The sequence below is a fragment of the Euprymna scolopes genome, chromosome 18 (genome assembly GCF_053919585.1).
Source record: "Euprymna scolopes isolate OS-2025 chromosome 18, ASM5391958v1, whole genome shotgun sequence".
Taxonomy (NCBI): domain Eukaryota; kingdom Metazoa; phylum Mollusca; class Cephalopoda; order Sepiida; family Sepiolidae; genus Euprymna; species Euprymna scolopes.
Window position 1 is genome coordinate 22711359 of NC_136499.1, and position 24568 is coordinate 22735926.

The following is a 24568-nucleotide window of genomic DNA, read 5'->3' on the forward strand; positions in this document are numbered from 1 at the left end:
CTATAACGATGAATGTCAGTGATAGCTGATCTCTTCTGGCGTCAAATGGAGATTGTTATTAATGTCTAAATTTCGTGTTAAAAGCATATTGATACATGTGCAACAGATCCAATATTCTTACATAGAAATGCATCATAGAATTGAAAATCCAAGAAATCATTTTTAAAACAAAATTTGATGCTGAAAATAAAAAGAAAATTAAAAAATAACGAAAAACCAAATTAAGAAAAATAATTTTATTAATTTATTCACAGATTAAATAATTTGATTTTTTTTTTTTTTTTTTAAATAAAAATTAAATCTATATTAATCAAAGTCAAATGATGTGATTAAGTCTTACACACAAAAATATTTTTCACAAGAATGCTTTTAAAGATTTTTTTTTTCACTTACATTTCATGATTGTATCCCATTTTTTTTTTTGTTTGTTTGTATGGAAAGAATTAACTATGTTAGAACAATCAAACTCTTATATTATTTTTTTTTTTTTTAATTTCCTTTTGTTCTACCACAGTTTTGGGTTGCTTTGTTTTTTTAACATCACTTGTCATAACTACAGCATTCTTCATTCATTTTTAATTATTGTTAGGCTGAAGAGAGTTTGATATAGACAACCAGATATTGGTGCTCTTAGTTTCAATTTGAAACTGACGGTACCAATGTTACTTCAATATTTTATAACATATATAAATAGATATTATGCTCTTAATTTTGAAATATTTCTGCTAGGATTCTCCCCACTAACCTTACATAAGAAAAATAAGATTTTAGTTATTTAAATTTAACCACTATTTTAATTTTTTTTTTTACTTTAGTCTTGTTAAAAAATATACAAGCATTAATTTTTTGATTTATATAATTGCATATAAATTTAATAAAATTTTAGATTCAATGTTTTCGAAAAGATTTATTGTAGACAAATTTAGAAATTTGTTTTTTTTTCTAATGTATAAAGTTTTCTTGCCAGATTTTAACAGTCAGACCCAAAAAGCATTTAAGTTGACAAATGAAGCAAATTTTCATTTGTTATCGTTGTATCATGTTATTGGTAATACAAGAATGTATTTAGTTAGAATTTATTTTAAAAATTGACTTCTCAGCTTTATTGCTAAATAGGATCTGTCTTTCAAAATCCGACAAGATAACTTTATATATAGGAGGGATGTAAAAAAGTTTTAAGCATCATGTGTAAGAAGGAATATGTTAAATGTCAACTAGACACTGTTCTTGAGTGTCTAAGCTTTCTCTGTACAAAGTTTGTCAAGACAACCTGGCATGAGGATACTTCACTCTAAAAGTTAGCCCTGACTAAATATTTAAAATAAAGTATTTGAAACCCAAATAAAATCCCCTCAGTATATCTACCCTACATTGGCTTATATGACGAATGGTACACCTTCTCCACGTGATGTTGCTTATAGTAACACGAAACTGGATACTCCACCAGACTAGATGGATTTTTGTCCTCGAATGCAATAAGATCAAAATACCAAAAGAAAGATATACTATAAAGGTAGCTAACTGCTTAATAAGTGAGAGGAAAATTAATATTTTTAACTCCTTTACTAACTCAAAATTTGAGAGGTAAAGAAAACTTTAATGGAATATTTGAATAGTTATTTATCTCAAATAGAGATCAAGTGGTAGGAGGCCTCTTGATTTTTGAGAACTCGACTGAAGTAAAATAAAACAAAAGTGAAAAATAGATTATCAAAAAATCCCTCATCCCTTTTAGTTACTCTTAGCTTAAAACTTTTCACATATATATCTCATATGTGTGTGGTGTGTGTATATACACACATTTATATACATATACATATATCATCAGTATTGAGATAAATTTATATTGCCATGGAAACAAGCAGTTTAAAGCCAAAAGTAACCATCTGCCTATATAGATCAAAAGACTTATCAAATCTTATGAAGATTCACACACTAAATCGATTGACTACAAACTCCTCCTCTTCCTCCATTATTCTCCAATAAACTTTGGGGGTCGCTTCTCTTTAAATGCCCTCAAGCCTTCCAATCTATCCTTTGTGGGTATAACCTGAAAAAAAAAAAAAAAAAAAAAAAAAAAAATGTAAATATAAATAAAATATAAAAGTTTCGAGCAAGTATTCATTCATTCGTAAGCTTCAAAGTTCTGATGATTATTGTTCAGAAATTCATTGAATGCATATTGGTCGATGACAGGGATTCCCAACTAGGGGTCCACATAAGCTTTCAAAAATCCCTCCCTCCAAAAAAACTTCTATTTATTTTAGGTGCCAGTTCAGAATTCCCATCCTACCCATATTTAAAAATCAAGAAAATGTACATGATCTATATACATTTATGACAGTAAGAAAATATTATATTCCAAAAATCATAAATTGATCAAGTAGTTTTATTTTAAAGTCAAATTTTATTGCTAACTGGAATGACCATCTCACACGCTATTTTGAATATAATCTAAACAAACAAACAAAAAAAAAAAAAGGGTAATAACTGAAAATAATTCTAACTTCAGAGATTTATGTTGTAATGCCTACAAATTCCCATTAATGGCTTACAAATAAAACTATCTGATAAATTTACACGATTTTTCATTGGTACATACATGTAAATTAGAGGGAATTCTGAATAGGCATTTTATTTTGTTTTGTTTACTAAGAAATGTATGTGCATCAATTGAAATTTTCAATGGTACTTGTACAGTTTAATCAAGACATTCAAAAATGAAAATATCGAAAAAAGGTTCTATTGTACGTATCCGTTTTGGGCTGAAGATCTTTGAAAAAAAATTTCATTTAATTTGATTGAGTAGTTTCGTTTTTACAGCGGAAAAAGCACATTTTTATGAGAGCGCGTTGAAGTCAGCCATTATGGAATTTGTTGAACACGCCACAGGGAGATACTCAATGTAAAGCACCGACATTCCCTCCCCATCTTTAATACTAACTTTTCCTAAAAATCGAACCTTTTGCTCGGTATCAAATTCTTTTTCGCTGTAAAAAAAACTACTTGATGAAATCAGTGAAATTTTTTTTCTGAGAACTTTGTTCCATAACAGATACGTGCAATGTAACCTTTTTTCGAGATTTTCATTTTTTAATATCTTGATTAAACTGTACAAGTACCTTTTCAACGTTTGAATTTTATGTTACAGATATAACGAAATTCATTCATTGTTAGTTTTACTAACCTAAAAACAAATATTTCATTTTAAAAAATGATATATGTATATATGGGGTTCATGGATATAAAATAGTTCTCAGGTTGTCCACATTGGAAATCCCTGGTCTAAAACAATGGTCTGAACAAGATGAGTATAATGCAATAAAAACAGTGAATGCTTGTTGACAAAAAGTAAAAAAGATTTTGGGGTTTTATGATTGCTTTTAGGGTGTTGAATATCAAGTCCACAATTCCACACATAACACCTCACCAGAAGTAAAATATAAATATCATTGTTAAGTCGTTATTAATGTGAAAATTAGAAGTAAAAAAAAAAAAAAAAAATTTCAATAATTGAAAAAAAAAAAAAAAAAAAAAAATGAATTTTCATAAAAAAAACGAAAAAAACTAATGTTATCTAAGTACTTTTTATATCAATTTCAACTAAAAAGTATTATCTACTTAATTGTCATGTTGCAATTAGTTTAAACATGTATTTTCAAGCTTTACCAAAAAAATGCTTTGCCATATTTGTTTGGCAGACATGTCAAAACAAGTGAATTAACGAATGGTTCGGCATAGTTCAAAAACTTCTCCAAAATTGGCCCAAGATTTTCAAAGTTTTCAGAAAATAATCACCTTCCCTGTTATTACATGAATGTTTATAACAAAACTTTCAAATTTCGCTTATTTTCTTCTAAAACTTTTCATTAATAATTCATTTTCTACCTTATCACTTTTCATAATTTTTGGATATGTTCATTATTGCGATGTGACAATTAAGTAATAACCATTAGTTTCACTTGAAATTCAATATTTCAATTTTCAAATTTTGCTCTAATAATGAAGAAGCACCTAAATATCTGGTGATTTGATAGAAATCCACCTACAAACACGACAAACGGAAATACACTTGTCATTAAATAAAAAAATGTTTATCTGTGAAATCTGCACTGAGTTTCGGCATTGCGGATGCATGGGTGTTCAAAAATGTTATATTAACTAGCCCAAATTGAAGAAAGGTGATTGCCTAGCAAATTCGAGGGATCAACTTCCATCAACTCCCATCCACCTTTTCATTGACTAGTCATTCTCTGCAACATTCTTGTATTTTTTATCTTACTCTTTTTCACCGCAAACGAGGCGTATTACCCTTTGGACATGAGGTGTTACTAGTTGGTATCATGTCTAAATAGGACTATGTAGGGAGCCGAGCTGTAGGTTCACATTACATTTAAGTTTCTGTATGTTAGTATAATCAGGGAAGCAAAAAACAGGGAAGGGATTCTAAAGACTAACAGTCCATGGGAAGAAACTAATAGAGTAAAAGGATTTCTGGCATGTTGGGATTTCAACAGTGAAGGGGGAGGATTTTGCTGCCTGTCAGGTTAGTCGAGTGAGCGAGTGTGTTTCTTTAACGGCATTTCAACCTCTAAGAGTCATTTAATGCCAAAAAAGTTTTGTTGATAGGTTTTCAGTTTCTTGTAAAAATATTTTAAGTTTCTTGAAAAGTTCATCTTTTGAAGCAAGATGTTTTGGGTTTTCCGAAAAATTGTTTTAGTTGTAAGAGATTTGTTTTTCTAAACTGAATTTTACTTGTTTACTTTATAGGAGTTTGAATACATTTGTTTCTTTTAAATAGTTTATGATTTGTTGGGGTTCCACTTCCTGGAACACTTTTCTAATGTTTGTTGTTTTAAAATATTTCTTCAGAGTGTGTTTGTGTTTTCTACATTCCATCAGTAGATGTTTAATTGTTAGTTGTTGGTTGCAGAGTGTGCAATTTGGTGTTTCCTCCATTTTGATTAGGTAGGAATGAGTTAATTTTGTATGTCCAATTCGTATTTGGTTTAGTACAATTTCTTCTCTTCTTCCCTTAAAAATTTTTTTTTTCATTTTTAATTATTGGTTGGTGTTCGTGCAATTTGTTTGCAGTGCATTTGTTCCATTCCTCTTGCCACTTGTTTTCTATATATTCGTTGATTTTTCTTTTTAGGTCTGTGTGTGGCAGTTTCATCTTTTTTCATTTGGTGGTTTGTGGCTTCTTTAGCCAGTTTGTCTGCCTTTTCATTTCCTGGGATGCCGACATGGCTTGGTATCCAGGCTATTATAATTTTGTTTTTTTTTCGGTTATTTCATTGTATTCTTGTATAACTTCTGTGATAAAAGGGTGTTTAGATTTTTTTTCAAGGGCCATGATACAGGATAGGGAGTCTGTATATATTATGAATTTTTGTTCGTTGATGTGTTTGAGAGCTATTTTGCAGCTCAGCTGTATATATTGAAGCCTCGTTGGGCAGTCGTATTTGATATTGATTTTGTCCATCTGTGCATGCTGCACTTGTTCCGTTTATAGTTTTAGACCCATCTCTGTATATTTCTATGTATTCTGCGTATTTTTCTCTTAGTTCTCTGAAGTTGCTTCTGTTATATTATTTATAATGTTTTTTTTGTAAGCAGTAAGTGTTAGGTCGGTTTTTGGTTTGTATAATGTCCATGGTGGTCTGCCGTTTATTTTTGGAGTAATTATATTGTCGGGGTTTTCATTGATTTGATGTATTATTTCTTTAATTCTGTGTCCAAAGGAGGGTATACTTTTTGGTTTCCCTGAATAAAAGTTTGTACATTGTGGGTTGAAGGTAGTTTTGTATGTTGGGTTTTCGGGGTTGCTTTGTAGTTTTGTTGCATATTGTAACACTAGTTTTCCCCATCTTAAATGCAGGGGTAGTTCTTGGGCTTCTACATGCAGGCTTTCCATTGGTGAAGTTCGATAGGCTCCCAGACTAAGTCTTAAACTTTGATTCTGTATTGTTAGTAGTTTGTTTTTGTAGGATTTGTAAGTAGAGCTGTATATGGCACAACCATAATCCAGTTTGGATCTGATATGTGAGCGGTATATTTTGAGCATTGTAGCTTGATCTGCTCCCCAGTCTAGTTTTGATAATATTTTTAAGATATTTATTGGTTTTAAGCATTTTTGTTTTAATTTGTTAATGTGCTCCTTGAAGTTTAGTTTATTATCAAAAATGATCCCTAGAAATTTGGTATGTTGTCCTCTGGTATTAGTTGCCCATCTAATTGGAGCTGTGGGTCAAGGTGGTATTTTCACTTCTTACGAAAGTGGATACATGTGGTTTTGCTTTTGGACATTTTGAATCCATTTTGGTTAACCCAAAGATCTATTTTGTTAAGGCAATTTTGCATTTGTCTTTCGATAGTTGGCATATTTGGTGATGAGCAAGTTATTGAAAAGTCATCAACAAATAATGTTTTTTCGAATCCCATGTTAACATTTTCAATTATACCGTTGATTTTAATTAGAAAAAGGGTGGCAGATAGTACACTACCCTGTGGTACCCCTGTTTCTTGTGTGTATTGATCTGATGTTATATTTCCTAAGCATACTTTAAATGTTCTGTGGGATAGGAATTCTTAGATAAATTTTGCTAGGTTTCCTATGATTCCCATATTATGAATATCTTTCAAGATTCCATATCTCCATGTGGTGTCATACGCTTTTTCGATATCAAAAAAGATTGAGACCACGTGATGGTTTCTTATTAGACCATTACGAATATGTTTCTAGTCGAATAAGTTGGTTGTTAGTATCTTGATCTTGTCTAAATCCACTTTGGTGTGTAGAAATGAGGTTATATTTTTCTAAATGCCACATTAGTCTTGTATTGACCATCCTTTCTGTTGTTTTGCATATGCAGCTTGTTAGGGCGTTGGAGTGATCTTTTCCTGTTTTAGGAATTGGGATGATATTGGATTCAAGCCAGTGTTTTGGGAAATTGTTAGTCCACCATATTTTGTTAATTATCTGTAAGAGAATGTTGAGAGATGTGTCTGGCATGTGTTTTAGAAATTGATAGTGGATGTCGTCTGGACCGGTAGCTGTATCTTTACTTTTATGAATTGCATTTTTTAATTCTGTTATAGTGAACGAGTTGTTATAGTATTCTTTGTTATTGGATGTAAAGTTGAGTTTTTCTTTTTCTGCGCTGTTTTTGTATTTTTGGAATTTGGGGGAGTAGGGGTTGGAGGAGGAGTTTTGGCTGAATTCATTAGCGATTATGTTTGCTATTTCTTTTTTGTCTATAATTTGTCTACCATTTGGTGTACTTATATTATTTATTGGTGTTCCAAGTTTTTTTTTCAGCTATTTTTCTTATTATTTCCCATGTTTTTTTTATGGCGTGTTGTTCAATTTGGAAATATAGTTTTGCCAGGTTTCTTTTTTTGCTTTTTTTTTTATAATATAGAGCGCTTTTGCTCGTGCTTGTAGGTATTTTTGGAGGTTGGGTTTTGTAGGATGTTGTTTGAAGTGTTTTAGCATTTTTTTTCCTGTTGGTTATTGCTTCTTTACATTCTGTTGTGAACCATGGCGTTGATTTTGGGATTGTCTTGATTGCTATTTCGTTTAGCATATTGGTGAAAGCTAACATAGGATTTGGTTTGTTAACTATTTCTTGGTTAATTAAGTTTGTACAAAGTTTGCTAAATTCAGTCCAGTTAGCTTTATAGATTTGCCATTTTGGTTTTGTTTCTTCTGTTGCAGGTTCTTAGGTTTTGAGAAAAATTGGGAAGTGATCGCTGCCGCACTGGTCGTTATGTACCTCCCATTGGAAGTCCATAAATATTGTGGGGGAGCATAATGTTAGGTAAATAGTTGATGTCGTTCCTGTGCCTGGGTGAAGGTATGTGTTTTGTCGTTAAATATAGCTATTTCAGGTGATTCCAGTAATGATTCAATGATTTTCCCAGTTTGGTTAATATTCTCACATCCCCACATTTTGTTATGGGCGTTGAAGTCCCCCATTAATATAAAAGATGTGGGGAGTTGTGTTATCAGATCTTCAATTTCAGTTTTATTTAGTTTATATTTAGGTGGAATGTAGATTGAACAAATAGTTGTTGGTCGGTAGAGTGTAGCTTTAATTGCTATTGTTTGAAGGTTTGTTTGGAGTTGTAGTTTTATATGTGGCATCTGTTTTGTTTTTTTTATTATAATTGAGGTGCCACCTATTGGTCGATTATCTGTTTGTGATCTATTTATTTGGTTGTAAATGTGGTATCCTTTGAAGTTGATGGTGTCCGTTTCTTTTAGAAGAGTTTCCTGTAGGCCAATTATGCTGGGGTTATATTGTACTATAATATGTTTGATTTCTTCGTAGTTTGGTTCCACTGTATGATGTTTTTATTCATTTGCATAAATAAGTTCGTTTTTTTTTGTTTTTTTATCTGTTTGGTTTTTGTTTAGGTTTTTATATCTAGTATTCTATTGATTTGTTGTGTTTTGAGTGGTTTTTGTTTTGTGCTTACTTGAACTGCTTGGTTCCTCAGTCTCCATTTTCTCCTCCTGGTCAATTCTGTTTTTGGAGCTAGATTTATTTCTGTGACTCTCTATTTCAATTAATTCATATTTATTTTTATTTTCGATTAATATTATTTCTGTTTTTTGTTTGTTTTGGCTTTTGGAAAGAGGATTTGTGTTTTCCCATTCTGTTTCCGTCTTTCCAGATATTGTGTGTTTATCTTCTGCTTTTGTCCTTGTTCGTGATTTGGATCTTTCACAGTTTATTTGTGGTTTTTGCTGTTCGAGTTCTTTTTTTGTTCTTTGGGACTTGTTTTAGATCATTTGACTGAGTTTTCAAAGATACTGATATTTATTTCTTGTTTTCGTTTTGGTTAGTTTTTAAAGTTTCAATTAGATTTTTGAGTTTGGAGATTAGTTTAAGTAGGTCTTGGTAGTGGGTTTGGTTTGTTTGGTTTGAAATTTTTGTGATGTCTGCATAGGTGTTTATTTTTTCTTGAGAGCTTGCTATTTTCCTTGCTTCAGGAAAGGATACATTTTGTTTGTATTTTATTTCAGCTATTTCTTTTTTGAAGATTTTGCATATTTTAGAGTATGCTGGATGTTTTTCTTGGTAATTTGGGCATTTTGTTTCGTTGGGACATTCACTTTCAGTGTGGTTAGGTTCTTTTAAGCCATATTTTCCACATATTTTCTGTCCTTTGCATGTTTCTCTGTTATGTCCATATTTATGACACTTGAAATATCTCAAAGGGGCTGGTATATATTGTTCTACTTTTTCTATTGTATATCCGATTTTTATTTCTTTGGGAATTTTTGGTGTATTGAATGTTAGTATGTAGGTTTTTGTTGGTATGGTTTGACCATTCCTTTTTATGTTTATTCAAACATGATCGATTACTCCCTGTTTTTCTTAGGGCATTTTCTATTTCTTCTGCTGTAGCCAAGGTTAATTCATGGCTTTTTATGACACCTTTTGATGTGTTTAATCTTTCATGAGCATAACTTTTGCGTTTATAGATATGGAATTTTTCCATCTCTAAGATGTTTTTTGCGTCTTTATAGTTGTCTACTGTGACCAGTAGATTGCCATTTTTCATTTTTTTTTTTTGCTGTTTTTGGGTTGCTGTTTTGAGAAAATTTTTTCAATTAAGAATAGAGACAGATCGCTGATCTTTTTTCCTTCTAAGGTTTCGATTACTATGAATCTTGGATATTTTTTTTTATCAATTATTTCATAATTATATTCTTGCTCACTGTCTCAGCTGATTAGGTCAGAGTGGGTTCTTTTCGATTTTGTTTTATTTTTTTGGTTTCTGGGTTTTTTGTTTGGGTTTATTATATCCATGGAAGTTTGTTTAGATTTTCATCTTTTTTGCTTCCCACCCTCCTCAGAGCCCGAAATTGGGAGATGTTAGGGGGGAAACCCATTCGCCCTTTCATCCCAGGGATACAAAAAAGGTATACTCAATTGGTTGAGTTTGTTCCATCATTTCCTGTTTCCTCCTTTAGTTTCTTCTTTCCCAGTTTGATAAAAACATTGGTCAGGAAGCAGTTGTGTGGTTTTGTCTCATCAATTGATTGGCCCTTGCCATCGCCTTCTAACACTTACCTGGTTTATCTATGTTTGTAGTAATAAGACGTTGTATTATCTTTAGATTAAATTTGTTTTTTTTTTGTTTTTTTAAATGTTATAATTGATATTTTCAGTGTAAGTGTTAGGGCTTGACATGACTAGCCGATTGATCGGATCGGACCTCTCCGACCGCCCATCTAGCCTAGTACAAGGCCAAAGTGGAGTGTTGCAACAGATATCTTTATTTTTCCTCGGCATCAGTTGCTCAGCCACCAAGATCCTTTTCCTAGGCATCACAGGTTGCCACCCACGGCCAACAGGTAGCCCCATTGAGGGACTTTTACCCTCTGCAGGGGGGCAGTCGGCGTATTTTAGTGCCCCACCGACAGAGCCAATCAGGAAGTAGGGAAGGAAAAAAGAAAGGAGGGGGAAGGAGAAGAGAAAGAGCTGTTGTTTTTATTTTATTTTTGTAGAACATAATTAAGTTTTACAAAAGAGAATAGAAAATAAAACCAGAAATCGATGTAGGTGCATTTCGTCTCAGAAAGCCAATAGACAGCCTGATCTGGTAGCACTAGGTCAGGTTAGTCGAGAACAAAAAGTAATATGCAACAATGATAGATACAAACATTTTCACAGATGGACGAGAAGAGAGAAACAGATTGATATTAAGACTGATCAATTGATTTATTATTAGCCTTTTAATAGCAAACAAAGAAGAACACTGACCTGGGCATAACAAGCTTCTTCAAATTTAGACCCTGAATCAAGATCAACCTGAAATAAAAAGAAAATTTTAGTTCAATTTTCTAAACAAAATAAAATGGCTGAATAAGAATTTATAAAACAAAAAATAATTGGTAGAGAGAGGCACCAATGTGTGTGTGTGTGTTTTTTTTTTTGTTATTTTTATTAATCAAACAAAACTAAGAATTATCCCCCATTTAATCAGATTTTCAAGATATATTCCTTTTAAAATTGAATGTAAGTTTTCGATTTTAATATAAAAAATTTGGTACTCCTACAGTATTTTACCCACCGATTTCACGATCTTAGCCGAGCGTTGACGAACGCTTTCGGCGTTAACGCCGACGAAAGCCGAGAATTCGGAGCTACGGTGCAAGAACGCTAAAAGTATGTGAATAGCAACAACATTACAAGGAAAAGATATTACACACACACAACAAAATGGATAAAATTAATACAAAAAATTTGGATAAAATAAATCACAAACACTTACCGTAAGTTTTTTTAAAGTAGAATAAATTTATTTTGTTGAATATTTTTTTTTTTTTTTTGGTTCATTTTGTTTTCCGATAGCTTTTTTTTTTTTGGGGGGGGGGGGGGGGTAAGCAACAGTAATAAACACTTCAATGTTTTTTTTTTGTTTGTTTTTTACAAAACGTTATTAAACAGTAACAACAATGTTTTTTTTTTTTTCAGTAATGTTTGTAGGGGGGGGGACAACAATTACTGTTTATCTTTAGTTCCGACTGGAAGATTTTCTACTGCCTGTAGAGGCAAAGTAGGGAGCAAAGGGTTTTCAGAGGATGTGGAAAGAAGCTCCTTCCCAAACCGGGTAGGTAGCCTTCCGCGATTTGATTTATTATGGAGACAAAAGGGTTGTGTCCAAATTTTTGTCTCCACATAAATTCGCATAAATATGTTTCCAACAGCTTCCTTTTCTTTTTTTTATCGCTAAATTAAATAGCTGAAATGAAAGGCTGTGTATTTTTACTTTGAACAATAAAATAACTGAAATGAAATGCTATGTGTGTAATTTCAATGAAAATTATTCGTCTGCTGCGCATTCGTTTGAAGCGCCCTGATTGGCTGATAGAGTATCGTACCGCTCGCCATGTTCCGGCGTTTTCCGACGGATGTCGATCCAACGCTCGGCTAAGATCGTGAAATAGGTGGGTAAAATACTGCAGGAGTACCAAAATTTTAAATAAAATGTTTGACTTAAATTTATGTTTAAGCCATATAAAAAATCCATGAACAATTTTTTTATGTTTTTCTCTTTTGGAATTTTTTTATATTGTTATTAGTAAAATATATACAGCATAATCATGTTGACAAACCGGTTCCCATTAGATTACCAAAGTTAAGCAATGTTGAGCCCGGTTAGTACTAAAATGGGTGACTATTTGGGAATTCCAGAAGCTATATGTGCTCACTGCTTAACTCGGCATTGTTTCCCGTCAGCTAGCTCTTTTCCTTGCCTCTGGGCTCGAGCAGTGCCAATTCAGGAGAAGTGTAGTTGGGGTTTGCCTCACAATTACTTGCGCAGCTACCCTTACAAAGGGTATCCATTGTCTCTTGAGACTGAACAGAGGCATCGATCGATTAGTAAAAACAACTCTAAATCATTTTGAACACGATTTTAAGAGATAAAAATAAGGTCTCCAAAGCTAAATCAGCCATTCCAGTCTTCCCTGGGAGCATTTTGCATACTGCTGTAATCTAACAATATGGCTGAACATTTTTATGTATATGAAAATTTTATAATTCAAATTAAAACAAATTTTTAATTTATTAGTTTGTTATTGAAATTCAGAGATTCAAAAAGTTTCTGACCATTAGCATGGCAACAGACAAAATTAGACATTTAAAAAAGAAAATAAGAAACGTTTTGGGGGCAAAAAGTGGGGGGGGGGCTCAAGAAGAAGCCAATTTTCATCACAGCAGTTCATTTGGAATCGTTTAGATGTTCTTTTTTGTTTTTAGGTTTAGTGGCAGATTAAACTTTTCTATTTTTAAGGAAATCACTCCAGACAAAGCATGAAGACACTTGATGTAAGGAGCTAAAAAAGTAAATAGCAAATTCAAAAACTAATCAACAATAAATGTTATATGGATAGAATTTAACCCAGAAAACATCATTCATGGAAGCTGAGGACTAAAGGACAAAATAAGAGAAGTAAGAATTACAAGGCTGCCAAACTTTCTGCGCTCAATAGATGTGATGTCAATGTCTGTTTCAATATTTGTGTTGTTTTTCAGAGTTAGGGTAAATGTTATTTATTTGCTGTTTTTTTATTATTTGTTTATTTTACTTTTTATTATAATTTTTATTGATTAGTTTTATAGATATTAAATTTTTGAGTATAAGTCTACTGTCTTGCAACTGTTTCATGGTATTACTGTTGTATAACAGAGCATGTATGAAAGAGTGTGAAAGCAGCAGCAGCCAAAAGACAAATGGCTAGCGAAGGTATTAGTAGCAGCAGTCGTTTCAGCATTATGCAAATTAAGCAAAGTGTGCACAGGCTTGCATCTCAAGAAAAAGAAAAATTAGGGCAACATGTGGTCAGAAAGAAGAAAAATGCACGGCAGAAAAGATGGACATGTAAAGTCGAAAGCGAGAGGTAGCTGGCTGTGGTCGGTATGAGGTAGGGAGAAGAAAAGCGCGCGCTGGACGAGATGGACGTGTGACAGCGAGAAACTTTTAAGCTGGTTTTGTTAATCTCATGACAGATGAAATGAACAGTAAAAAGAAAAAAAAAACACAAGAAGCATTGTTTAGGAAGTAACAGTAATAAATACCTTTTGCTAAAACAGAAAAAATGCAGACTTGGATTTATTTCTTTTTGTTTTTGTTCCTTTGCGACAGTACCAAACAACATGGGGGTCAGAGAGAGGTTTGAAGTGTAACGGACACAGTTCAAGCGTAACAGCCATGTTATAGTTGTAGTATGTTTGTCGCATGGGAATAAAATAAGTAACTTCGACAATAAATTTTCACTGTGTATAGGGCGTGACAAGGTGGGTACCATCGTGATTATTCGATCAAACAAGAGTAAATAGGAGTGCTTTTACATAATTTGATAGCGAAACAAAAAATAACTGAATTTTAAATAAAAACATTACATAATTATGTGTTGAATCAAAATTAGTAAAAATTACAAAAAATTATGACAAATGATAAAATAGAAAAAATTATTACAATAAAATTCATCAAATAATGCAGCTTATTCGGTTTAGTTTATCGCAATCAATTCTGTATGACAAACTGATTTATCTCCCTTTTTTCAGGTAATTTTTGCAATTTCATAGTTAAAAGAAATGGCAAATCGATAATAATAATGTTTTTTTTTTTAAACAATAATTCTAGCAGATTTTCTACTCAATAATTTTTCGCAATTTTTTTAATTTTTAACTACATGGTAGAACAATAAAATTGTCGCCCGAGAAAAGACATGATTCCATTTCTGTTTGACGAAAACCGGTTTTCTTTTTTTTTTTTGTTGCAGTCCATCTACTAGTTGGCCAGTTGTGTACAAATCTCAAGAGCGAGAGGAGTCTTCTCTCATGTCTGAAAGTGACAAAATGTTCAACGAGTGAGATTGGAGATGCACCACTGTATCACTTATGCTCTCTATCGATCCAAGTTATGACAACAGGACCATTGCCAGCACCCTCAAAATGCAAATCCAGGCAATTCAACATTTGAGGGACGTACCCAGAGTAATGAAAAAAAGGTTTCCGACCACAGTTATGGTCTTTAGTGTGATTTCAAGCGGAGGCCACATCATGCCACCTCACACCTTAGAAATCGATTTGAAAGTCAACACCAAAGTGTACCTGGATGTGCTGAAAAGTGTGGTGATTGCCTGATGCAATCAGGTGACAGCTGGCAGACCCTGGGTGTGGCAGCAGGACTTGGTGCCAGCCCACAAGTTCAAAGAGACCCAGGCTTGGCTTCAGAAAGAGTGCTACGACTTTGTACCCTTCTCTCACTCGCCCCCCTCCTCCCCCAACCTGAACCCGCTGGACTACTTCGTTTGGTCAAGCGTTGAGAATATCACCACCATAACCTCCTACAACACCAAAACCAGCCTAATCACCACCATCTGCCAAATATTCATTGAGCTCCGGCCGGCACCTTCGGAAAAGGCATGCTCCCAGTTCCGGACCCGTATCAAGGTGATGATCGAGACTGAAGGTGGATACATTGAATAGATGTCAGCTCTACTACATGATCAAGTTACCTGAATTGATTTTTTCAATAAAATGTATAAAATATAGCTGTAGTGTTTTCTTTAGGGTGACACTTATTATTTCAGCCTATAATTTCGACATGACGTGTAATTACATAATAGTATTTTTACTAATGTATTTTTTGTTATTTTTTTTTTAGATATCCACAAGCACTTAAATGTGTGACTTTAGTATTTTGGGATCCAACTCTTTCAACTTGTTTAAATGTTCAAGGATGTCTTGATCTCGTGAACAGATCATGAAATGAGATTTGAAAATAGATTCACTTACTTCAATTCCTCGATTGATAGCAACTTTTGCCATCCTCAGTGCAACTGGACCCTGTAAAAGAATAAAGTAAAAACAGAATTATAAAACTTCTTGAATGGATACTCAACATCCCATGTGGGAGAAAGAGTTGGAACAATATAAATCTGCCAGATATGGCATAAAGAGGAACATAAAGAAATCAGTTTTGTTTTTTCTAACATATTCACTACAAACAAGGCTTATTGCCACTTGAATGTAACGGGCTACTATTTGAGATTGTATCTAAAAGGGACTATGTTCTGTTCATATTACATTTAAATTTCTGCATGTCAGTACAGTTAGGGAAGCAGAAAACAGGGAGGAAATTCCAAAGTATAGCAGTTTGAAACTATTAGAGTAGAAGGCTTTCCTGCATCTAGGCACCTTTACAGTGAAGGGGTGGAATTTTGTTGTTTGTTGGGTTGGTCAGGAGTATTTATATCGAGGGGGAGGAGCACACGTATTGCGAGTTCATTATAGCACATGATGATAAATAGATGTTCAAAAAGGAGATCACACGAAGTAAAGTTTGATTTCACTGGTCAACAGCAAATTTGGTGTCTCAGTTTTGATTTTGGACAATTTTGATGGGTCAGGTCGACATTTTAAGCTATCGTTAATTTTCTATTTTTTAACTTTTAAATACCCGAGAAAGGTACAACAGAAGTATTAACCATTTACAGTTTAAAGTTCTATTACCTGAACAAATTTAAATTTTTTAGCACTAGCAATGCAAAGAAGAAAGCATTTGAATAAACAATTTTTGATTAAATTTTAATTAGGGAGTCTAAGTTTTGCGATTATTATGCGATATTTAAAGAGAAGATAAGACTTTATTTGGCCCATACGGGAATTCAATGGTAAAACTTATTAAAATACACCAACATATGAAAGCAGACAAGAAGGTAAGTCTTACGTATTGGTTCTGTGTGTTTCAAAGTCAAATTATTTCATTACTGTGCGATTAAAACTGTTCGCAGGACATAGATATAATTGTGCCGAATTTTTTTGATACAGACTTTAAATTTCATGGAGACAACGTACACAAATTTAATTTTTAATTTTTTTCAGGTATACAATGGCGACTCGAAGAATGTGTGTAAATAAGCCAGATGTTTTTTGCTATGTTTGTGGTGAATACACACTTGCACCAAATCGCAATACTGTCACCACCTTTATCAAGCACGTTTACTATGCATATTTTGGCATGAAGCTCGGCGATCAAGACAAAAGTTGGGCACCTCACATGGTTTGTAAAAGATGCACAGAGCATCTCTGTCAATGGAGCAAAGGCACGCGAAAGTCCATGAACTTTGGCATCTCCATGATTTGGCGAGAGCCTTCAAATCATGCAACCAATTGCTACTTTTGTGCTACCAATGTCATGGGGATTAACAGAAAAAAATCGCACAACACTGGAGTATCCCAATCTGCCGTCAGCTATGCGCCCTACTCCTCATAGTGAAGAAATTCCTGTACCTGTATTTGAAGATACAAGTATTGAAGAAAGCAGCAGTAGCCAGGATGAAACTCAAAGCATTACCACTACCGATGATCATCATGATGCATCCTTTCCCGATGACAATGATGAGCAGCCAAAATTGTTTTCCCAAAACGAATTAAACGATCTTGTTCGCGATTTAAATTTGCCGAAAGACTCTGCCGAACTTCTTGCATCTCGTTTAAAGGACAAGAACATGCTAAATGGTAAAGTTAAGGTAAGTTTCTTCCGTACCAGGCACCGGGAATTTTTAAGATATTTTGCTCAAGAAAAAGAATTAGTCTATTGCAATGACATAATAGAGCTACTGAAACATCTCGGCGTACCTGAATACAAATCAGAGGACTGGCGATTTTTTATCGACAGCAGCAAAAGGTCTTTGAAATGTGTGTTGTTACACAATGGAAATCAATTTGCATCTGTGCCATTGGCACATTCGACAACATTAAAAGAACAGCATGAAGCAATTAAGTACGTCCTAGAAAAAATTTCTTATGACCAACATAAATGGCTGATTGGCGTTGACTTAAAAATGGTCAACTTCTTGCTTGGTCAACAGTCTGGATTTACCAAATACCCATGCTTTTTATGCCTCTGGGATAGTAGGGATCGTACTCAACATTACGTGAAAAAAGAATGGCCAGTACGTGAAGAGCTTGCAATTTGTAGAGCAAAAAATCTGATAAACAAGCCTCTAGTTTTATTTCCTCCACTGCACATAAAGCTCGGTTTGATGAAGCAATTCACAAAAGCCCTGGATAAAGATGGACGGTGTTTTCAGTTTCTGTGTAAAACCTTCCCCAATTTGTCAACTGAAAAATTAAAAGCTGGTATTTTTCATGGTCCTCAAATTAGGCAGCTGATCAAAAACTCTCCCACGTTTGAGGAGACCATGAATCCTGTTGAGCAACAAGCGTGGAATTGCTTTGTTCAGGTCGTGATGAATTTCCTAGGCAACACAGAAGCAGAGAACTATAAAGATCTAGTAGCAAACATGTTAGTGGCCTTTAGGAACCTTGGCTGCAACATGAGCATAAAAATGCACTACCTGTACTCGCACATGGACCGCTTTCCCGAAAATCTTGGCTCTTTAAGCGATGAGCATGGAGAGCGCTTTCACCAGGACTTGAGAGAAATGGAATCACGCTACCAGGGAAGGTGGGACATGTTGGAATTTAAAAAGAGATGTGCAAGCACCAAAACATTCGCGACAATCAAAAAAACGAAAATTTAGACCGTAATAATGCAAACATTAAGTTTTCATTTTTAGTTACATGTACTGTACATGAAGTGTACATGATTCTTTGTTAGAATACAGCAATTTTATCATAAAAACTGACATTTTGCCATTGAAACATCATTAGTAAATCTTGAAAACATTGTTTTAAAAAATATAAGTCGCATAATTTTAAATTCAAATTTACAAAAAAATTTGACCTCCGAGAGCAAAATGAATGTTATTTCTAGCTTTAGCATGGCAAAAAATATAGTAAATTAGTTAAAAAATATCAGACACCTTTTAAAAAGTTTCTCTTTATTGACCAGTGATTTTCGATTAGGATCGAAGTGTACTGACCAATTTTGGGGGGTTTTATTTCCCCCCTCTCTCATGCCACGCATCTTTTCAAGGTAAATAGAGGTATAGAGACATTAATATTCATGAGCAAAAAAAAAAAATTTTTAATCATTTAACCTAGTAACCTTGAATAGCTTTGTGCCTAATTTGTTCAAATGTACAAATAAATATTTCAAAATGTAGTACCTGTTCTATTCTCAGTCTTTCTAAACTGAGACAACTTGTACAAGGTGATAAGTTATGAATACTCTTTTGGTTCTTATCTTTTTAAAAATAAAATACTTGTTAAGGGGACATAACTCTTTGGTTATCCGTTTTGCCTTCAATCAAAATAATCCAAGACTTAGGCAATTTTTATTTTTGTTCCAATCCAATGTGCCAATGTTGGGGGGAGGGGAATACCTTACATTAAAAACTTAAAACTAATCTAATGTCTAAATTTACCTTTGTGGAGGAGGAAGCAAAATCCCACCCCTTCACCGTTGAAGTTCTTAAATGCTGGAAAGCCTTCTACTCTAATAGTTTCTTTCTTCGGGTTGATAGACTTTCAAATTCCCTTCCTATTTCCTGCTTTCCTGACATGTAGAAGTTTAAATGTAAACAGACATCTTGCTACTCAACTGCCCACAATCTCCAATTACACATGATCTCAAATAGTCGCCCTTTACGTGCAAATGGCAATATGCCTTGTTGGACATGAAAAATGTTTTTAACAAATTTTTTTTTTTTTTTTTTTTAATAAGAACTATTTAGCAGTGGAAATATCTAAGGACAAGCATTAGTAAAGAAGTTTTTATTTCAGCTGGATAAACAATCTATATATCTATAAAAATGAGAATGTGTATGTGTATGTGAAGACACTTCTCAACCTATATACTCAACAAATTTTTGATCTACAGACTTAAAATTTGGTAGATAGGGTATTTAAACACATGGAAACCTTTTTAATCAGGTTTTTCATGTGGGTAAAAAAAGGCTACTAAGAAGTTAAAATTGAAAAATTATCTCAGATTTTTATCTGTCAGTAAACTGCTTCACGAATGCATATGCAAGAATGGGTCACTTGAGAGATTCCTTATGTTAAGAATAAGTAAGTTTTAAAACACTTTTTAAAGACCATGTCAAGTTGGCCTAATGGTTATACTTGACTCACTGTCTTTAGGTTTCAATCTCGGCTTGAGTATTTTTTTTTTTTTTACTTACAAGAAGCAAGCTGTTTAGAAAAAAAACATAATACTCGCATGCACATGTCTAAGTTTCTAAATGAATTAAAATATAATATTTATGCATAATTTACTACTGGGCAATTATGTTATCAAAGAGTAAATCTTGAACAAAGCAAAACTTATCAAGATAAGTTCAACACCATCAAGGGGAGCAGAAAACAATATTAAATGAAAAATGAATAAAAGTTACAGGGTGGAACGATAAAATTGGTGCCATAGAAAAGACGACATGATTCCATTTCTGTTTGATAAAAACCGGTTTTCTTTTTTTGTTTCAGACAATCTACTAGTTGGCCAGTTGTGTACAAATCCCAATAATGATAGGAGCCTTCTATTATGTCTGAAAGTGGCAATGTTCAACGAGCAAGATCAGAGATGCGCCACTGTACAACTAAAGCTCTCTACTGAGCCAAGTTATGACAACAGGACCATTGCCAGCACCCTCAAAATACAACTCTGAATAACAGGGACGCGCCCAGGATGATGAAAACAAAATTCCAGCCACGTTTATGATCTTTGGTGTAATTTCAAGTGAGGGGCACATCATGTCACCTCACATCTTTAAAGTTGGCTTGAAAGTCAACACCAAAGTGTACCTGGATGTGCTGAAGAGTTAGGTGATCGCCTGATGCAATCAGGTGGCTGCTGGCAGACCCTGGGTGTGGCAGCAGGACCTGGTGCCAGCCCACAAGCCCAAAGAGACCTAGGCTTGGCTTCAGAATGAGTGCTACGATTTTGTATCCTTATCTCATTGCCTCCCCACTCCTCCCCTGACCTAAACCTGTTGGATTATTTCATTTAGTCATATGCCAAGAACATCACCAACATGACCTCCTACAACACCAAAGCCAACCTGATCGCCGTTATCTGCCAAGTATTCACTGAACTCCTACCGGCACTTGTGGAAAATCATGCTCCAAGTTCCAGACCCATATTGAGGCAATGAATGAAGCTGAAGGTGGCTACATTGAATAGATGTCAGCGCTACTACATAATCAAGTTACCTGAATTGATTTCTTCAATAAAAGTTTTAAAAAAAAGCTGTAGTGTTGTTTTCTTTTATGTTCTACCCTGTATATAATTTTATTATGCCATCATATCATTTTTCTAATTTCATTTTCTTCGCTTTCAGATCGTTTTATTTTTATATGCATTTCTATATTCCCTATTTTCTGTTTCTATCTCCTCCCCTTATTTCTTCACTTTCTTTTTAGTCTTTCTTTTTTTTCCTTTCTTTTATTATTCGCCCTTCTTTAATGATCCCCATTATTTCATAGTGACCTATACTTTTTTTTTTTAAATATTACCTACATATATACTTCCTTTCCGAGTTACCCTTATATGTTGTACCTACTTTTAATTATTATTTACCATTTTATCCTATTCCTGCATTAAGCCAGTTCTTTTTTCCTATTTGCATTTTGCATAATTCTGGCCTTTCTCTTCTGATGAGAAGCATGTAGCTTCAAAATACCATAGGCTAAAGAGGTTTTTCTTAAATTTCTCCTTAACTTTTCCTCATAAATCTTTCATAATACATATACGAGAGAGAAAGAGATATTAGTGTGTGATTGAAGTAGAAAAGTTAGATGCACACCAAGTTCATTCCTGCATAAATGGAAAGTATAAATCCATCTGCTTTGACCATGAGTGAAATAGTAGGGCAGACAGGGTAATGGCAGTTTGGGTTTTTTAAAAAATAATCTGATCAAGAAATTTGTTAAAACTTCTGTTCAAAGCTCACAATTACCTGTGGGGTAATTTCTCGAGCAATTTCTTCAGCTTTCAGATAAGCAGCATCTCCATTATCGTTTTGCTCGACTGCGTGGTTGACAAGGCCAATCTTCTCTGCTTGCACACCATCAATAACGCGTGCCGTGAAAATTAGTTCTTTTGCTAGGGATGGACCAACAACTCTCGCCATACGTTGTGTACCACCTATGAGAGAGAATAAAAATATACAACAGAAAGTTATTTGTAAGAAAACCAAAAAGGTAAGAATATTTTTTTTGTTTGAATTTGGATGAATTATCATCATTGACAGTATCATTCTTTGATCTATAAGAAAGCTTACATTGTATTATGTAGAAGCGTTCACTAATAGAAAAATAAACTTATGGTTAGTCTGCCTGATAGAGGGAGTAACAGGTCATATGACAACAGGTTAGTCAATGTATGTATGTGCGTTACAGGTATATATATAGAAGATAATATAAATGTATTAAGGTAACATTTTATTGTGTGAAAAAAAAAAAAATTTAAAAATACCCCCCCCCCCGTATTCTTATATTCTTTCTACAGAAAGAAAGAAAAAAGCAGCAGCACTCTAAAAAGAAAGAAAAAATGTATAAAATATACTGATATTTCTGGTAAAGTGAAAAAAGACTTAATTAAAAAATGGCGGTCATTTTCGATAAAAACAAAAAAATGTGTTACTCATTCTATATGATCTAGATCACTAACACTTTCTAGTCACAAATTTTATGCTATATTTAATATAGTAAAGTGCCTCCCCTCCTTCCCATGCTAAAGCTTAAAATATAGTTATTAAAGTATTTTCCCAGTTATTCTCAGTATGTTGCATACAGAAAATACAATCTTTTTATTTTTACCATTGACTGCATGGGAGGTAAAAAAAAAAAATACCATTCTTATTAACTTTAAAATCTAGACAATTTTAATAATAGTTTAATATTTTGAGTATTGTTTTACAAATAAAAATGCAAAACTTCTATGAAGTTTTGATTATTAAAAAATACTTTCTTAAAATATTAAACTATGCAAGGGAGGTAATTTCGGTTTAACATTTTAACTAGTGTTTTTCGTTCCAACATAGAAATTCTTACATGATCATAAAATTCAAGTGAAGAGAAAATGGGAAGAAAAGCAAAAATTGTATTCTTTTTCTCAAAACTGAAGACTCATATCGAAATTAAATTTTTATTGATCAATAAAAAAATAATGACATCAAATTCAATCATATCTTACAAAAAAAATTGTGCAAAATGACTGAATTGGCACTTTTGTGTCAAAATCAAAATATTGGATTCTTTCTTAGCATTAACTAAAAAGATGTCATACAACGTAGTCACTTATAAAATAAAAATTGTTTTTATCTAATTTATTTATTTACATTATTCTGATTAAAATCAAATATTTAAAAAAAATAAAATAAAAAAAAAACTTTTTTTTTTTTTAGTTAATATAGAAAATCATTTTTAAAACCAAATTCAATGCAACGGTTGTTTTGTTTTTCAATAAAGACAATAGAAATTAAATATTTTGGTCAACCTGACATTCTTCAGGGTTATAGACATTTTTATCCTTCATTGTCAAGCTATAATGACGAATGTTGGTGATAGTTTATCTATACTCGTGTCAAATGGAGGCAGTTATTCATGTCTCTTCGTGTGTAGAGACCATGCTGGTACACATGCAAGATTAAGAGACCCACAGGGTTCACACAGATTTTCAATGTCCAGTTTCAAGGAATTTTCAAAGTTTTTCAAGGTCTTCTCCAGACAAAATTCAAGTTTTCAAAACAAAATTTGAGGTTTGTTTTACAATCCACAGCAATTAAAAAACGCGGTCAAAAATCAAATATACAACAAATAAATGTTACCATAGCCAATAAAACTTACTTTGCAATCTACCTGCATTATTTATTGGCTTTTAAATAGTTTTAAATGTTTTTTTATTTCATTCAAATATTAACTCTCTTTACGACTTAAATTTCAAACCAAGATAGCTGCTGTTGATTTTAATATTTCAACACAGATTTTTACTGGACATATAGAATGCAATTTTCAAAGCCTTTTAAGACATTTTTAAGAAATTTTTCATATTTTCAAAAACCTTTTCAAGGTGATAATAGAAATAAGGCTTTTTCAAGGTAAAAGTAAAAATTCAAGAACTTTTCAAGTCTGTACAAACACTGGATCCAATACTTTTACATTGAAAAGCACTGTAGAATTGAAAATACAAGAAATCATTTTTTTTTTTTTTTTTTTTGTTTACTTGCCTCCTCACAAGAGCAGAGTTAGACACAAGGTCGGTTTTTAATGGAGGGAAACCAGGTCCCCAAAAAGGGGCACTCTGGCTAGTAACAAAAATTTTAAAAAATGGATCAGTCATGAAGAATTTCTCTATTATTCGAGACCAAAAAAGTGAAGTGTGGCATCAAAACAGATACTACACTTTGATCTTGGCTCGAAGGCCAAGGAAGAAAAAAAGGCAAAAAATCATTTTTAAAACTAAATTTGATTTTTTTTTTTCAATAAATGAAAACTATATAAATCAAATATTTCAGTTAACTCTGGCCTTCTTCAGTGAGTTATCAACACTTTTTTTTTTACTTATTTGAATTATTTCAATAAATTTAACAAATTTTAAAGCTAAAAAGTTGATCAAATTTTTAACCAAATCTGTATGCTGTAATTAAGAATTAGCAAATAAAATCTGATGAAAAATATTCCTGGAAATATTTACTAACCTCCACCTGGAATAATTGCCAGACGTGTTTCAACAAGCCCCATTTTGGCAGTTGTGGCTGGAGATTAAAAAAAGAAAAAGAAATTTTAAAGAAGTTAGAAATATTAGACAAATTAATCAGCAAATATGCTACGTTTTTGCCATAATAGTTACACGAGAATGCATAGGAGATAAAAAGCACAAGAGAAAAAGAGAAATGGCAGAAGGAGGAAACAGAGTGAGAATGAGTGCAAGAGAAGGAACAGAACAAAAATAAAATCAAGTGATTTTTAACAGCCATGTTCAGAGAAGAATGAAAAAATAAATAAAAATTCTGTATCGACATTAAAAATGGTTTTATGATGTTTTTGTTAAGTATTATTAATTTGTTTTATTATTAACTAGCAAGGGTACCCGGCGTTGCCCGGTTGTTTGGAGGTGTGTGTGTGTG

General features: G+C 33.0%; 1 protein-coding gene across 1 annotated transcript in view; it reads right to left on the bottom strand.

Annotated features, from left to right (window-relative positions):
- Positions 1-394: 394 nt before the first annotated feature.
- LOC145297521 (methylglutaconyl-CoA hydratase, mitochondrial-like) overlaps positions 395-24568 on the bottom strand; it is a 53137-nt gene continuing 28963 nt past the window's right edge. Inside the window, exons 5-9 of the mRNA XM_080143430.1 lie at positions 24140-24196; positions 21398-21585; positions 15327-15377; positions 10782-10829; positions 395-2050 (exon numbers count right to left, since the gene is read on the bottom strand). Coding sequence (XP_079999556.1) covers positions 1973-2050; positions 10782-10829; positions 15327-15377; positions 21398-21585; positions 24140-24196 — 422 coding nt within the window. The 3' untranslated portion in view covers positions 395-1972. The remainder of the gene's footprint in view (positions 2051-10781; positions 10830-15326; positions 15378-21397; positions 21586-24139; positions 24197-24568) is intronic.